The 14,796-nt window shown below is 50.0% G+C and overlaps 2 protein-coding genes across 2 annotated transcripts in view; one reads left to right on the forward strand and one right to left on the reverse strand.

The window, feature by feature from the left end:
• Positions 1-276: 276 nt before the first annotated feature.
• On the reverse strand, positions 277-9,431 carry ADCK2 (aarF domain containing kinase 2). Its single transcript, XM_079304782.1, has 8 exons — positions 8,466-9,431; positions 7,646-7,792; positions 6,017-6,145; positions 5,276-5,371; positions 2,813-3,067; positions 1,862-1,990; positions 1,695-1,748; positions 277-1,061 (listed from the first exon to the last, which is right to left on the reverse strand). Exons 1-8 carry the CDS (start codon positions 9,399-9,401, stop codon positions 918-920), a joined length of 1,890 nt encoding a protein of 629 aa, XP_079160908.1. The 5' UTR covers positions 9,402-9,431; the 3' UTR covers positions 277-917.
• Positions 9,432-10,168: 737 nt separating this feature from the next.
• Positions 10,169-14,796, forward strand: part of DENND2A (DENN domain containing 2A) — a 56,848-nt gene continuing 52,220 nt past the window's right edge. The window contains exon 1 of the mRNA XM_079303394.1: positions 10,169-10,307. The gene's annotated coding sequence lies outside the window, so the exon portion shown is untranslated. The remainder of the gene's footprint in view (positions 10,308-14,796) is intronic.

Genomic DNA, 14,796 nt, shown 5'->3' on the forward strand with positions numbered 1-14,796 from the left:
TATTAAAATTCAGCCATAAAATAATTTTAATGCTTCCATTAAAATATGTAAATGTCACATGTAATCCAGCTCTTCTGCTGGCTTTATTTGACTTTAAACATTCACAATGTGGTTTTGATCCATCAGGAAAATGCTTGGACTCTGTTTTGAAACCTGTTGGAAAAAACCCCTAAGTATCTGCATATCAGTTAAGGTTTTGAGTAGAGTGAAACCAGGGGAGCACCAGGGAGGGTAGTAGAGAAAATCACAAAGAGGGAAAAAAACACAGGACAAATATTTCCAGAAGATGTTTTTTATTATGGAATTAGGCTTTTCTGCCTAGGTAAATATTTTATTATGTTGTTTATAATCCAAACTCCTATCATAATGTACTAGGTACAGAAGTTTGAAAACAAATTGAAATAGTCTGTTGTTGTCATCCAAAATGACTAAGAACAGACCACTACGTGCAGGATGTTAGGACACTTCTACCATAAAAGTAGAAGTTGAAAGTACAAAAGTTTGACTGGCTTTTTCAGCCTGAATGTGTTGCTTAAGTGATGCTAGAACATCATTTCTCATACCACAATGACAGGTAAGTCAGTAAATTAAATATTTAACCTGATATATTTTAAAACAGACTTGATCAATGACCATCTTTTTGAAGATGTTTTTAAAAACTACCAGAGCACATTAGCTGTTAGAAATGTACATTGAGGGAGAAATGTCCAATTGTGCAAATTCTTCCTGCTTTCTGGAAATTCAGGCATTCCATCCCATAGCTGGTGCTTGGCTGAAATGACTGAAGGCAGCATTAGTGGAGAGCAGCCACTACACACCACATCCCTGGGGTACCCGTGACTTCTCACCTTGAGCTTCACTCTGTGTCAGGTAGCACAGCTAACCCCCCACAGTGAGAGGGCAGCAGCCACACCAGTCTATTTGAGGGCAGAAGCTGCAGTTTTGATGAGCAGTGGCTTAGCTGCCTCCAGGATGTCCAGTTCAGGGTCCAGTGAACGTCCCAGTCCTTCCAGAACCATGATGGCAAAGATGATGGAAGCAAAATTGCTCTCAAGCTTCACCTAGAACCACAACAGACTGAGTGGACTCAGTGGACATTATTTTCTTCTGTTACCCCTTCAACCAAGGTACCAGCTCTGCCTAAGCTGGGAGGGAAGGGAGGAGGCTGTGGAGAGCATTTGCACACCTGAAACTACAATGCAGCTCCACCAGTTGGACTGTGCAGCCCTGTGGCTGACACCCCTAGTTCAAGCCACCATAGGTCTTTCAATTTCCAAGGTTGTTTGCAACTGTGGAAACTCGTCCCCCAAATAACCAGTTATAAGGAGATATATGAAAAAGGTTGGAAAAACTATATGTTAAAAAAATACTTCTTTTAGTAAACAGGATCAACCATTAAATGAAGTATTGTGACAAAAAAAGCAGAACAAAACAAAAAAAAAAAAAAAAAAAACAAACAAAAAAAAAAAAAAACCAAAAAAAAACCCAAACCAGGAATTGGGCCTGTCAGAGCGTGTGTAAGACCTGAGAAACAGCCTGCAAGACTTGGATGCATTGCTGCAGTTCCTCTCCCAGCAGTTTATTTCAGAAGTCAGTCCTCCTCCTCGTTAGCTCCTTGTGTTCCCATAGTTCTCCCTCCCACATGACTTTCCAGCTATTAAAGGCAGACAGGGGCAGGACCTGCAGCACCTCACCTTGTGGGTCATCAGTAGTTTGAAGACACTCGAGAGGAGATGTCCCACCTGAAGCTGGAATACACAAGGAGAATTTAACAGCTGACCAAAAAACCTTTTTGTTTCAGTTTTCAGTGCCAAGTTGCACTCAAGTGCAGGTAGGTGGGACTGTGAGATGGTGCACTTGCCTTTCCCAAGGCAATGGTGTTCCCCCGGACCTTGGTGACAAGTTCTGCCATCTCAGCCTTGAAGCGCTCGATGTCCTGGCACTGGTTGGCACGGGCGTGGTGCAGGATCAGCTCTGCCACCCTCTCCCCCTGGGAAACGGGTTGAACAGCACAGTCAGAGCCTGAGCTCTGGTGATTTGCAATCAGATGTTTGCAGTTCTTGCTTTCAGTAGCTCAGAAGTGCCTGTGGCAGCACAGGATGGGGCTGGACACTGGGTTTAGCACAGATTTTTTGGCGTGCTTCAGCAGACCAAGACAGAATGTGTCCCACTTGAGGCATGTTAGTGAGCCCTGCAGCTGAGAGACAGCAACAGGCAAGTATGAGCACAATGCTTGTTCTCAGAATGAGCAGGAGACACCAGCACTGTGTTCTCTAGCCCATCTGACAGTGAGTTTCAAGGGGGGAGGAGGATAATGTGGTTCCCCCTCACATGGAGGAGCCTAGCAGAAATCAGATCATTCCACGCACACCTGTTTTCCTTCCTCTTCTCTATAGATGCTGACAACACCACAATGGAGGAAGGTGTATGGGCCTTCCAGCAGCAAAGCTGCAAAGGGGAATGTGTCACAGATCAAAATATTAACCCATTCCCTCCTCTTCTCTAGCAAAACCTGGCAGATTCTGCACCAGTGGCACCCAGGCAGTCCTAACTTGCAGCAGAAGCACTCCTAACCAGGAAGGAGCAGACAATGCTTCCCACTTAGCACCTTCTAGTTCCTGGGGCCCTGAAATTGCTCTGCTCTGGCAGCCTCCTTGCTGCAGCTGAACAGCTTATCCCTGTTTGAGACAAGATGCTCGCAAGCCTCCTTGCCTCTCTTAGCATCTTAAGGGGAAATAGAAAACTCTCACTTTAGCCATCAGATTGTCAGCCAGTGTGGAAACCTCATCTTGTGTGCGAGGGTCGCGCTCACCTGTCCCTGGACCACGGCGGTGAAGACGGCGCGGAAGTTCTGCATGTCGGCGCTCTGCAGCTCCGCCACGATCCCTGCATCCAGCAGCACCAGGCGCAGCTGCCGCGGGGGCGGCCGCAGCTCCAGCACCAGCGTGTCACACAGGTCCAGCACCAGCGACTCGCACGGCTCCGGCCCCGCCTGCTCCCGGGCCGTGCCCTGCACCAGGATGTTGCCCGGGTGCAGGTCGGCGTGGACGAAGTTGTCAACAAAGATCTGGAGGGGAGGTAAGAGTGAGAAGAGCTCCATGCAAGGAGGCTGGTCACGCCCAAGCCCCCAGGCAAACGGCAGAGGGCTGCCTGTGGTCAGTTCTCTCCCAGCAGAGCACCACATGGAGGGCTCACTGCCACCTCTGGGCTCCGCACAATGCCCCAGGCACTTCTCTCTGCGGACACAATGCAGGACACGTGGATTATCACTGCTCTTGTAAAGTGGGGGGGAAAGTGCCCAAGAAGTCACGGCCAAAAAATGTGTTATTTGAACTGATTCTTTACAGCAGTGTTTTAAAAGCATCTGCTCTGTGATGGGCACAAAACCTAGTTGCTCTCTCAAGATGTTATCTCAAAGCCAAAAGCACGCTTTGTTACTAAAATTTTATTTCGTTCCTAATGAAATAAGTTAACTAAAAAGGACTGAACATGATGGAGAATTCTGCAACAAAGGTGAGAAGAGTGGCTTAAGATGACATAAACTGCAAGAAGCTCTGAATTGACTTCAAAAAGATAAGTGACTAAAACTTAGATGTGTGGAGAGCTGCTCTCCCCTCTAGGAAGTTCCCAGGAAAAACCTATTTATTAGCTATCTGCCATTTGCCTAGAAGATGATAATTCTTGTTAAATGGGCTAACAAATCCAGTGTTTGCTAGAGGTCAGGTAGGACAGCCAGGAGTCCCAGCAGGGAATGGCAGTGCCCTTTGGCAATTAGCCCTAAACTGGGGCACATTGGTGATCCTTAGCAAAGATTAATGCAGTAAGAACGGGCTGTTTGCCATACAGTGGGAAAGGTGACAGTGAATGGTAAAGTTTGTCTAGTGCAGGACACCAACCCACATTACAACTGTATTGAAAAGTAAGGAAAACAAGAGAAGAGTAAATAAATCTGTGTGGCTCTTCTCTGACTCTGCTAGCAGTTAGCACCAGAAAGGACTGGAAAGAAGACAAGAACAAAACAGTACTTCCCTCCCCAACCCTCCTGGCAGCTTGGGACTGCAGGACTTCCTGCCCCAAGGAGATTATCTTTGTATTTCATGGATTTCTCCTGTGAATATGTTCAACTTCCATGTACATAATTAGAGCTGTGTGAAAAAATATGGTTTTGGTGTTGCCTGAAAAAAAATGACTTCTGCTAATTTTATGTCCTCCTTACTGAGAAACTCTACACAACAGATCCATATTCATTCTTGTGCACTCGTGACTGCATAATCTCTGTCATAAGCTACTCATCTTTCTGCTTTCCAGAGTTGAGAGTCCGAATTATTTCACCATTCTGGTATGGAAGCCATTCCACAGGAGTAATCATCCTATCTGCCTTCCTCTGCACCTCTTCTAGTTCTTCTACAGCCCTTGAAATTGAGGGTCCTGAACAGCAAGGGACTTGAACTGCAGAATACTCGAGAAAGAGGTACTTGCTTTTCTTATACACATAATGTTTCTTTGCCTTTATTTTCTACTCCTAAAATTTGAAAGCAATCTTAGCATAAAGCTATTCTGGTTCCAGCACTGCTTTTCTGAGTGGTAAAAGCTATTTCAGAGCCTGTCATACTACCTGGAGCCCGAACTGGAGGTTCACTATTGCCCTAGGACAATGCTGCAGTTAGCAGCAGCATTTCATCTGACACTGCCCACACACTCAGTACTGTCAGGAGCTTTTGCAACTTTTCCCTGCTGCTTCTTGTGGCTCCTCACAAGACCCTTGCACCACCCTCTCAACACTCCTTTCTAGATTATTTGGGATTATTTCTGCTGCAGAAGAATTAGATAACCAGAAGCTGAATCTGGCCAGGTTCGTTGTCTTTACTCCATATTTAGTTCTCCCTATCAAAAGACAGTTTTATAGGAGTTGATAAATGAAGAAACCAGCTCATTGTTTTCCCTCTGAGTCACATTCACAATCTCTGCAGAGCACATGACATTTGCTAATAATGTTGTACTTTAAGGCACTTGGGCAATATGTGAATATTCATTGAGTGGATTAGTGGGTGTCCTGAGCAAAGGCTGATGAAGGTGCACAGGCCAGTCCTGCAGTGTGCAGGCAGATGGTCCCTCTGCAGTGGCAGAGCCTAGGCAGGGATATATCAGCCCAGGCTTTACTCAGACCAGGTAGGAAGGAAATGGATTCTCTCTTTAGCCACATTGTCTTATCATCCAAACTGAATAGCTTCTGCAGGAAAACAGCCCTCCCTTGCAGCCCCAGCCAAGTGCCTACCATCTTGAGCAGCATGTCCATGCCCATCCTGGCCAGCCTCTGCCGCAGCTCCGTGCCAATCTCCACGTGCAGGTAGTGTGAAATGGGCTCACTCTCCTGAAACAGAGACAGAGCTGCAGCCAAGCACCCCCTGCACCCCAGCTTCCAACACAGCTTGACCTGGGTGCCACGAGTGGGGGCAAGGTGATGAGAATACCCTGGGAAGGACTTGGTAGAAAGAGCCTGTACCTAGTGTGATGGAGAACGTGAGAGAACCAAGGGTTTGTTCCTTGGAAAGACAGATGGTATTCCAGGGACAGAAACACTCTTGCAGGAAAACTAAGCCTGAGAGTAGCTTTGATCTGGGACTCAAACATCTACAAGGGAAGTGAGGCAAGGATCAGGAAGTGTCAGATTGCTGAGCTCCTTGCTTTGACCCACCACAGAGGAGAGGTGAGGTGTGGTGTTGGTTTGCAAAGTACAAACAAGCACAGGGTGGCTGGACACGCTGCTGCTCTGCTTGGTTTCAGGCCAAGTGTTTACTTCTATACAGAGTTGTCTGCTACCTGTTTCTGGCATGCACTGCTTGCAAACAAAGAGAGTGGAAGAGACACTGAGGAAGGACATCAATCTCTTAAGCAAATTAGAAGAAAGCATCCTTCTGCCTCCAATCCCTCCTTCTCAAAAAGAAACACCTCCTTGCCATGTTCTCCTTGGGGCCTTTTCATTGCTACCATCACACCCAGACCCTGCAATTCTTACCTCAAATGTTTCCACTAGAACATCTGCTGTCACCAAGGGCCAAAGGGGAGTTGGAAACTTCACAAAATCGACATCTAGGAAATTGTGTCGGAAGCGCTCCAGATTTCTGGCTTCATAGCGTAAGTCAATCTCAAAGGAGAAATAGGAAAGCAGGTTGGAAATTATATCCAGCTAGGATTAGACCTTCAGGATCCTGAGTTGCAATGCTCAACACCAACAAAACTAATCAGAAAGACAGAATGGAAACAAAAAAAAAAAAAAAAAAAAAAGTGGTACTTTTTTACATGCTCATAGCCTCCCTGATGGAAGAGGAGCAGACTGGGTAATAGATGGCCCACAGCCCAACACCTTTGAAATATGGGTGTCTTACTAGAGGCATGGTGTCTCAAAATAGACCAGGACCATGTTATATTCAAAAATGCAACAAGATCCTAAACTGAATCCTATCCTGAACCAAATCATGCTGTCCAAACAGCAGGGCAGGCAGACAGGATAGAAGAACTGCAGCCTCATCCTCACTTGACAGAGAGGCAGCCATAGCAGGAAGGAATTCAATGTAATGCATACAGAATAATCCACTGTGTTAAGTCCAGGCTTGGTTCTTCAGTGATCCAGTGTCTTGACACAAGGGCATCTCTCCTACTGTCTGCTACTGCTCAAGGAGGCAGAATAACCTTGCCTCACCTCCCTTATCTGGCAATGTGGAAAATCCAAGAATACTTCTTGTTCATTCAAAGAAAAAAGCTACAATGAGCCTATCAGCTGTTCTTCTAACCCTCAGTCTTCTGCACATCCACCCAAGCTCTGCCAAAGTGGTACAAATGACCTCGAGTCACACCTGACCACAGTCAACAGTTCCCAGCATGGAAACTGTGTAGAGGTTTTGCAATTGTAGAAAATAATCAAAGTTTTCAGCAGCTTGTTACAGACTCTGCAATCTACACACAAAAATGACATTAGCAGATAATGGCTCATTTTACAGAAACATAAGCCTAATTAAGCCTGCAGTGAGATCTTTGTATGTTTGATACTAGCAGTGTTTCAGGACTGTATCTTTAGAAGATATTAGTATATCAGGATGTTTTCAGATCTGTTTTCCAAATTTTACTGACACCGTGAGTCTGGTGATAATACAAAGTAGAATGTGTTATTAACTTCTATGAAAACATTATTTATGCTTATATATATATATCTCAGTGTGAACAAACATGACTAGTGAGTACAGACTGCAAACATATATGTAAAATTATAGAAAAAAACCCACATGTCCAACTACTTGCTTGGAGAGATTCTTTGCTAAGGTGAGATGTCTCACCAGTGTTCACCTTTCACAATGTTGCAATAAAGGACTGTGACTGTGGCTAGCTAACTGTTCAGTAAACATTTTCAAAGACTAGAAAATTATTTTCTATCTAATTAAGACATTTTTTGTTGCTTTGCTACTTTGTGAGCATACAAGCTTTCCTACAGTAACATTATGTGATTTGATTAGACTGAAGAACAGAAGTAAAGAACAAGCCAGCCTTCATCTAACCATTTAAAATGTGGTGTGAACAGAGTTAGAGCCAGCCAGTAACAAGCAAAGGGCAGTTTTGTTTCAGTAGCTGGGGACCATGGCCTGGCACATACCTGCTGCATCATAAGCTTCTCAAACTCCTCCACAATCTCTGTCAAACTGAGCCACTTGAACCCAGGGAGAAGTCCAATGAGGCGGCTGCCCATCTTCATGAGAAACAGATCCATCTGGACTTGGTGGACCAGCCCAGGGTGCAGGACCTGCGCAGGAATGAGCAGTGGCAACATCAACTCCGCAGACTCGCCACTTCAAAGAGCTCAAGTGATACATTTGAAATATACAGAACCCAGCTTGTTACAATAGGAGGCAACCAGCTTCTCCGGCTAGTCCTCAGAAGAGTTCACATTAAGTCATTGACTCGGTTATAGAGAAACATTTTATCACTGTCAAATTTAGTGTATCTCTGCTGGAGACTACAGTTTCACCCACAGTCATTTTCCACCACTTTCGGTCTCACCCTGTCGCCTTTGAAGCTGCTCAAATATATGGTTTCTTTTAATAAACTTTGCTGGAATACACTTTTATGTTCCAGATTTCTTCATGAGAGCAGAGAAGGAGGTTTGCTGTCTGGAAGGTTCAACGAACCTTAATACTAATTATTTTAATGTAAATTTGGCCCGTGGAGGCATTCCTAGTACCCACATGCCACATCAAATCTTGAGCTTTCTGTTTGGGAAGAGCTGGGATCACTGCAAGTGTGGATTGTGGCTGGCTGGAACTAAAGCACTGAGAAAGGACACTAAGACTCAGGGCCAGTTTCCCTTCTTGTACCTGGCCCTAGCCAGCTGCTCCTCTCCACGGGAGTTAAAATCGGACGGACCTCACCCAGCACGCTCCTTTTTCACACATCTACCATCCAGGCACAGGACTTACTTTAATGGCTACAGGCATGAGATGTCTGGCTGATGCCGAATGTGCGTTCAGGACTGGCTTGGCCCTCTGCTCCACAAGGGACATCGTGTTCACAGGACTTTTCTGGGAGCAGTCTGCAGAACTCAGTTCCTCCCTGCTCCCCTCATCCCGTATCTCCTCGCTCTTCCTCCTTCTCAGCCACCCGAGGAGGCCTCTAAATCCTGACACTTCCCACGCTTCAAAGGCGGACCTGAACTCCGAGCGTCGCTCCAGCTCCTTGGCGCGGGAGCCGGCAACGGCAGCCAGGTCAGCATAGGCTTTGTACACCTGGGCAACGCAGCCCGAGCCCACCGGCTCCCGGCTCGGGAACGTGAGGATGCCCGTCCAGTCCTCACCGAAGGCCTTCCTCAAGAGCTCATCGGTGTGGCCCCACGGGTGCGGGCTCACCTCGACGTGCAGCTTGGAAAACTCATCACAGAAGGCCTCCGAGAAGAGGTCCCTGCGGGTGCTGGCCCACTGGCCCAGCTTGACACACGTGGGGCCGGCGGCCTCGGCCGCCCTGCGCAGCAGCCGCAGCCAGCGCTGGCCCATGCCGGGCCACAGCCGGCTCAGCGGGTACAGCAGCAGCAGCGGCCCGAAGCGCAGCAGCAGCCCGCAGGCGCGCACCCCCAGCCGCAGCAGCAGCCCCAAGCGCCGCAGCAGCCCCCGGGGCGGCCGCTCCGCGCCGCGCTCCGCCGCCCACGCCGGGCCGCGCCGCCCCGGCCTCTCCTTCCAGCCGCTCCCGGCGGGCACGGCCGCGGGCACGGCCAAGGCCAGGGCGCCCCAGCGCCCGGCGCGCAGCCCGCAGCGCCCCGCGCCCGCCCGCCCGGGCAGCGCCGGCCTGATCCTGGCCGCGGCGGCGCGCGCGAGCAGCGGGAGCGGGCGCGGGAGCAGAAGCGCGGCGCCGCCTGCCACCATCGCGCGCGCTCCCGCCGCCACCGCGGGCGCGCTCCCGCCTGGGGCAGGGGGCGGGAGGGGGGCGCGCCCAGCCAATCAGCGCCGCGGAGCGCGGCCACGCCCCGCCCTTTAAAGGGCCCGCAGCGAGAATCTGGCGGGAGCCCGCGCCCGGGCACGCGGGCGGCACCCGAGTGCCGTGGCGGAGGCGCGTGCTCGAGCTGTCCCCTCCGCACCGGGAGCGTCCCCTCGGGACCGGGCTGTGCTGGCCGGGGACAGCGCGATGGGACCGCGCTTGGGCCGGGGGCCTTCGCACCTCCGTCTGTTCTGAGTCACAGGAACACTGAATGGCCTGGGCTCTGCCAGGCTTGGTGCTGTGCTCCCTGCCCTGGGGAGCTGTTCCAGTGCGTGACCATCCCCTGGGTGAGGAGCCTTTCCCCAACACCCAGTCTCAGATCAGGGGACAGAAACCGTGCTGCAGGTTTGGGGCATTCCCGGCCAGGTGCTCTCCCGCGAGGAGTGCGTGACCCGAGCAGCCTCGGGAAGCCGTGCCGGTGACAGGTACGGGGCTGATACAACTTAGGAGTTGCTACATTTCCCCGGAAATATTTCAATCTGAGCCAGAGCGGCGGCTTTTCGCTCAGCTCCACACCGGCATCCCCCCTCCCCCGGGCGGGCAGCCCAGGATGCTCCGTGCCCGGAGCGAGGGGCGGGCGCGGCTGCCTCGGCGGCGGGGCGGGACCGGCCGGGGCGGGCCGGGGAGGGACGGGCGACGCTCCCGCCGGAGCGGGGCCGGGGCCGGGGCCGGTGGCGGCGGGGGCCGGGCGGGGAGCCCCCAGCCGCGGGTCCGCAGCCGCCAGCCCGGCGCCGGGCGCCGCCGCCGTCATGCCGGGACACGGCCCCGCCGCTCCGCTGCCGCCGCCGAGGAAGGTAGGGAGGCGCCGAGGGGACGCTAACGCGGGAGAGCGGGCAGAGGTGCCGCTCCAAAAAACTCTCTGATTCCCTCTTCCCTTCCCCGCCCCGCAACTGTTTTTTTCTCCATCCCCTGCTCAGAGAGGAAAAGCGGGAGCGGCGAGCCGAATCCCCCCGCGCTCCCGGGCACCGCCGCTTTCCCTCCGGGACGGGGAGGCTGCTGCTCCCGCGGGGCTCGGGGGGCCGGGCCCGCTGCCCGAGCCGGGGGCAGAGGGGCCGAGGGGACCTGGGGAGATGCTGAGAAACCGAGCAGAGCGGGCCGGGAGCGGTGGGGCGGAGGAGCAGCGGCAGCCCCGCCACCCAGCACGGGGCCCCTGAGTGAACTCAACCCTGCCTCGATCTCCAGCACAAAACAGAGGAGGAAACGCTAAACACATTCTTTGGGGGAAGCCCGGGCCCTGCTGGAGCAAACAGCCGGAGTTGTCCGTTCGGCAAAACCCTGAATCCCCCTGTGATATTGGCCCTGCGCTTCTCTCTCTGCCCTGGACAGCCTGCTTTCCTCTCACTTTGCCTTTGGCTGGGAGGAACGCCTGCAGTTGTGTGCAGCCTGTGCTTTAGCAGGGTGGCATTTCAGAGTCCCGGTGGGGATCGGTGGGAGTGTTCACCTGTCATGGGGAGAAAAACACTTTCTAACTTTCTCGTTCTTCTACCCGGGGATGGAGTTGGTGGACGGGAATGTTGTTTGGGAAGGGAACAAGGAAGAAGTTACAGCTGGCTGCTGCTGTAGGTGTCAAATGCAAACTGGGAGGTAAAACCATACCAGGTGTGTTTGGGACACTTTCCGAGGTTTTGGCGTTTTGAGTGACCAATAAGCATGTCTCTTGATGCTTGGGGCTGGAAAAGTGATGGTCATGAGGGAGTGAGGCTTTCTGACTGCTGTGTCTGCACTGGAGCCTCCTCACAGTGCTAAACATGGGCCCTAACAAGAACACAGCTTATTTCCAAGACAGGTCAGCAAGTTGTTCCTGAACCTGAGGTATTCCCAGCCACCTTTGCTCTTGCCATTTAAGTAGTTGCTTAAGTTTGTTGCTTTTGGGAAATAGTATCTCCAGATTGGAACTCAGCTGGAGGATAAAGAGATGACCAGAGGGATTTCCATGGGGTTTTTATTTGCTACTGTGAGGGGAGCTGCTGGTGTTGGTGGTGGATTAAAAAGCTGGTTTCTGTGTTGGCTGCCACCTTACTGACCGTTGGTTCTTGGTGTGTGGTAGTGAGGTCCAATAATGTGTACTGGCTCTGTTTTGTGAACCACCAAAAAGGGAATTGTTATTGCATCCTGGCAGAGGAAAGGAATGCATTTCCTCCACCCTTGTGTTGTGTTCTGAACTGTTTGTCATTGGGGCAGTGTTTGTGGGGTTTGGTGCATGTTGACTTTGAGGGGTTTTGTTTGGGTTTTTTGAAATAATCCAGGCAGTGTTTCAGCCTGTGAAAATGGATAACTACTATGTTGGGTCAGGCTTGGAAGCAACTGAAAACACTAAGTATGGAAATGAGAGAAAAGCCACAGGATTTCCCAGGGTAATAAGGCGCCTTTTTGAGAAACGGAAGAGAAAGCACTGAAAACAAAGGGCGCTGGAGTGGCTGGGGATGTAAAGAGCAGAGTAAAGATTTATGGCTCTGCTGGGACCACTCTCTGCCTGCGTGGGTGAGAAGGCTGAGTGCTGAAGCCTGCCTTGGCTTTGAGCACATCCATGTCCTAGCAGTCCAGCAGAAGATCCGCCCTGCCCTGCTCATCAGCTCAGATCCAACGTGCAGTATTCCCTGCAGACCACAAGTGCATGTGGAGTGTCCCAAAGTGCTGCTTTCAGTACTGCTCCCAGCTTGCTGCCTTGGGAAAGCTTTTAGGACATTTTGTCTGCAAGGACAACCTCTGTGTGCGCTTTGTGTTCTCCAGAAACAAGAAGAGCATTTAGATTCTTTGTCAGACACTTACAATAGGCTTGTCTTTCTCCCATGCCAGGCGTATTTACATGTTAGAAATGTTCATTTGAACAAGGAGATAATAAATAAAGACCACGTAAGCTGTGTTTCTCAGAGATCATCTTAACCCAGGAGTAGTTTTTCCAACGAGTTATTCTTAATATCAGCTGTAACAACTAGTTCATACAGACAGGATTTAAAATCTCCATTTTGCTGGGAACTCTGGGAGCACAGAAACAAGCTCAATCCTGCCCCAAGTTTATGAACTTTGAAATCATCACACAACCAAGCCAGCCTCTTAAAGGTGGAGAGATGCTGGGCAGTTCAGAAGTGTCTGATCAGTGCCATGTTCTTTTGGATGCCCTGAATGCATCATTCAAAGCAGCTGGTTCTCCCTTCCTTTTGTAACACCTGACATTTATTTCCTGACTGGAACTGTGTGGAAGCTGCTCCTTCCTAAGTGGAGGCCAGACCAAGGGGAGAAAAGGATATGTAGTGCACCATTAAGCCCATGAGAGCGGAGAAGAAACTTTGTTAAACTCTTGTTGAAGCTGGTTAATTGCAATGGTCTTTAGGCCTTCAGAACTGGGGTGTAAGCTCTTTAGGGAAGTGTTTTTCAGCGGAAGGATTTAAGTACTAGTGGCTGATATGTCTGTTGGCAGGATCCCAAGAGCTGGCTGGAAGAGGCCTCTACTATGAAAGAAATGCTGAAATAGGACTTTTAATGCACTTGCATAGCAGTTCCTTACAGGCTGAGAAGACTCTCCGGAGGGAAGGAGGGAGTGGGATGGAGCTGGAAAGAAATTGCTTGTTTCATTCAAGTCCTGGCAGTAAATGAGTGATCCTGGCTTTGCTTAGATACAGCTCAAATAACATTGTATCTGAAGTATCTGTAAGCGCCCTTTTGCAGCACAAAGCAGGAAAAGAGACATTGTTTTCTTTACTGTAGCTCTGAAGTGCAGTGGAAAGGACAGTAGCATAATTGATCTGGTTTATGGGATTTTTTTTTCTGGTCTTTACCTTTGAGATGCTTTATCAGCTCCTGGAAATTGAAGCAGAGGCTGAAATGTGAAGGTATGCACGGCATTTGGAGGTGGCTTCAGCACAGGTTTTAGTGAAGATGACAGGATGGCTGAGCTCCCAGCTTCAGGAAGGCTGTGCTTTTGAAATTTAACTTCTTCAGGGGCCTCGGGTGACCTTGAAGTGGGTGCCTAAGACAATCTAGAGTCCTCTGGAGCCTCTGAGCTCCACATCCTGGGATTTCAACCTGTGTCCTTGGGTGGAAGCTTAGCACAGAGCAGGCTGAGGATCAGTCCAAGATTTTTGTACATAAAGCACTAAAAGGCATCATCAGTGTCTCACATAAATAAATACTTAAGGTTCTGTAGGCTGATCCTATTCAAGATCTCTCCCAGCCTTTACAGGGTTCACCACCCAGCTGGGTCAAGGTGCTCTGTGTCTGTGGGCATGGGACTGGTGAGGTGAAAGGGATAATTCCCCAGGTCTTTCCTGATCAAAGCAGTGGATTACCTGCCACCCATGTGAGTTCTCACCAGTTTATGTCTTTCAGTGAGCTGGGAGCTCAGTGGGAATTCGTAGCAGCAAAGACTCCTTTGGGGCTCTGCCATCATGATGGTCCAGTCCCTGCTGTGCCAAGACAGCTCTGAGCAGCTCTGAACCCTGTGATGTGGTTCCTTGGAGCTGTTCACAGAGACTGTGCTCTTGGGATAATCCTGGCGTGATGGCTGGGTTCATCCTGTGCTGAAACCCCTGAGTTTGTGCTGCTCTGAGATAAATATATTTCTAAACATTTGCTGGGCAAGTGTGGGGTGCTATGTGTGTGCAACAAAAACCCCAAAAGGGGGCTCATGGGAAATCTTCCCTGCAAGAAGCTTGAAACACTGTGACTCCTTTCTTTAATGCAGATAACATGTATTTGGTAGTAATTTCTGACTTTTTTGAAAATAGTACTGTCCCATGGTAAAGCTGAAGGATGAGTCAAGCATAGCTGGAAGGGCAGAGGCTTGAAAGAGTAATGTCCTACTGGAATGAATGCTGTGAGTGCTGGTATAGTCTTCATTCTTTGCTTCAGTGCTTTTTCCCCTCCCCAGGTTAGAGAAACCAGCTGCAGCTGGCATATTGTTACTTCCAAGGATGTAGCAAAGCAGATGCAAGAGTTAGTGGTGATTTAAGGTCAGTGTTGACTAAAGTTTTTAGGAGCTAGTACATCTCTGAGCCCTTCTTAGGGCAAGACTGTGATCCCAGTGCTAGGGCACTGCCTGTCAGGTTTGCTTGGGGTCTTCTGGTTTTGAATGGGTGGCACAAACAAGAATTTAGCTTGACTGTTACCTGGTACCTGCTTGTGCTGTTACACACCACCTTTGCTGAATGTGAGATGCATCTGTGTCTGCCTTCTAACAAGCAATTCCTTGGCTGGGGTGAAGGCTGGGGCTGCTCACTGGGAGCAGGAGGGCAGGGAGGGGAGATGTTTGCACTGCAGGCAGAGCTCTGGCTCAGCCCTGTGCTC

The sequence above is a fragment of the Erithacus rubecula genome (assembly GCF_903797595.1).
Source record: "Erithacus rubecula genome assembly, chromosome: 4".
Classification (NCBI taxonomy): Eukaryota; Metazoa; Chordata; class Aves; order Passeriformes; family Muscicapidae; genus Erithacus; species Erithacus rubecula.

Bases quoted from the DNA above. Each gene is read 5' to 3' on its own strand.
- ADCK2 (XM_079304782.1), bottom strand. From the start codon at position 9,401: ATGGTGGCAGGCGGCGCCGCGCTTCTGCTCCCGCGCCCGCTCCCGCTG. The intron at 1,991-2,812 runs GTGAGCGCGACC...CCCGTTTCCCAG, and splicing joins CCGCCGTGGTCCAGGGACAG to GGGGAGAGGGTGGCAGAGCT. The intron at 1,749-1,861 runs GCAAGTGCACCA...TGTGTATTCCAG, and splicing joins ACACCATTGCCTTGGGAAAG to CTTCAGGTGGGACATCTCCT.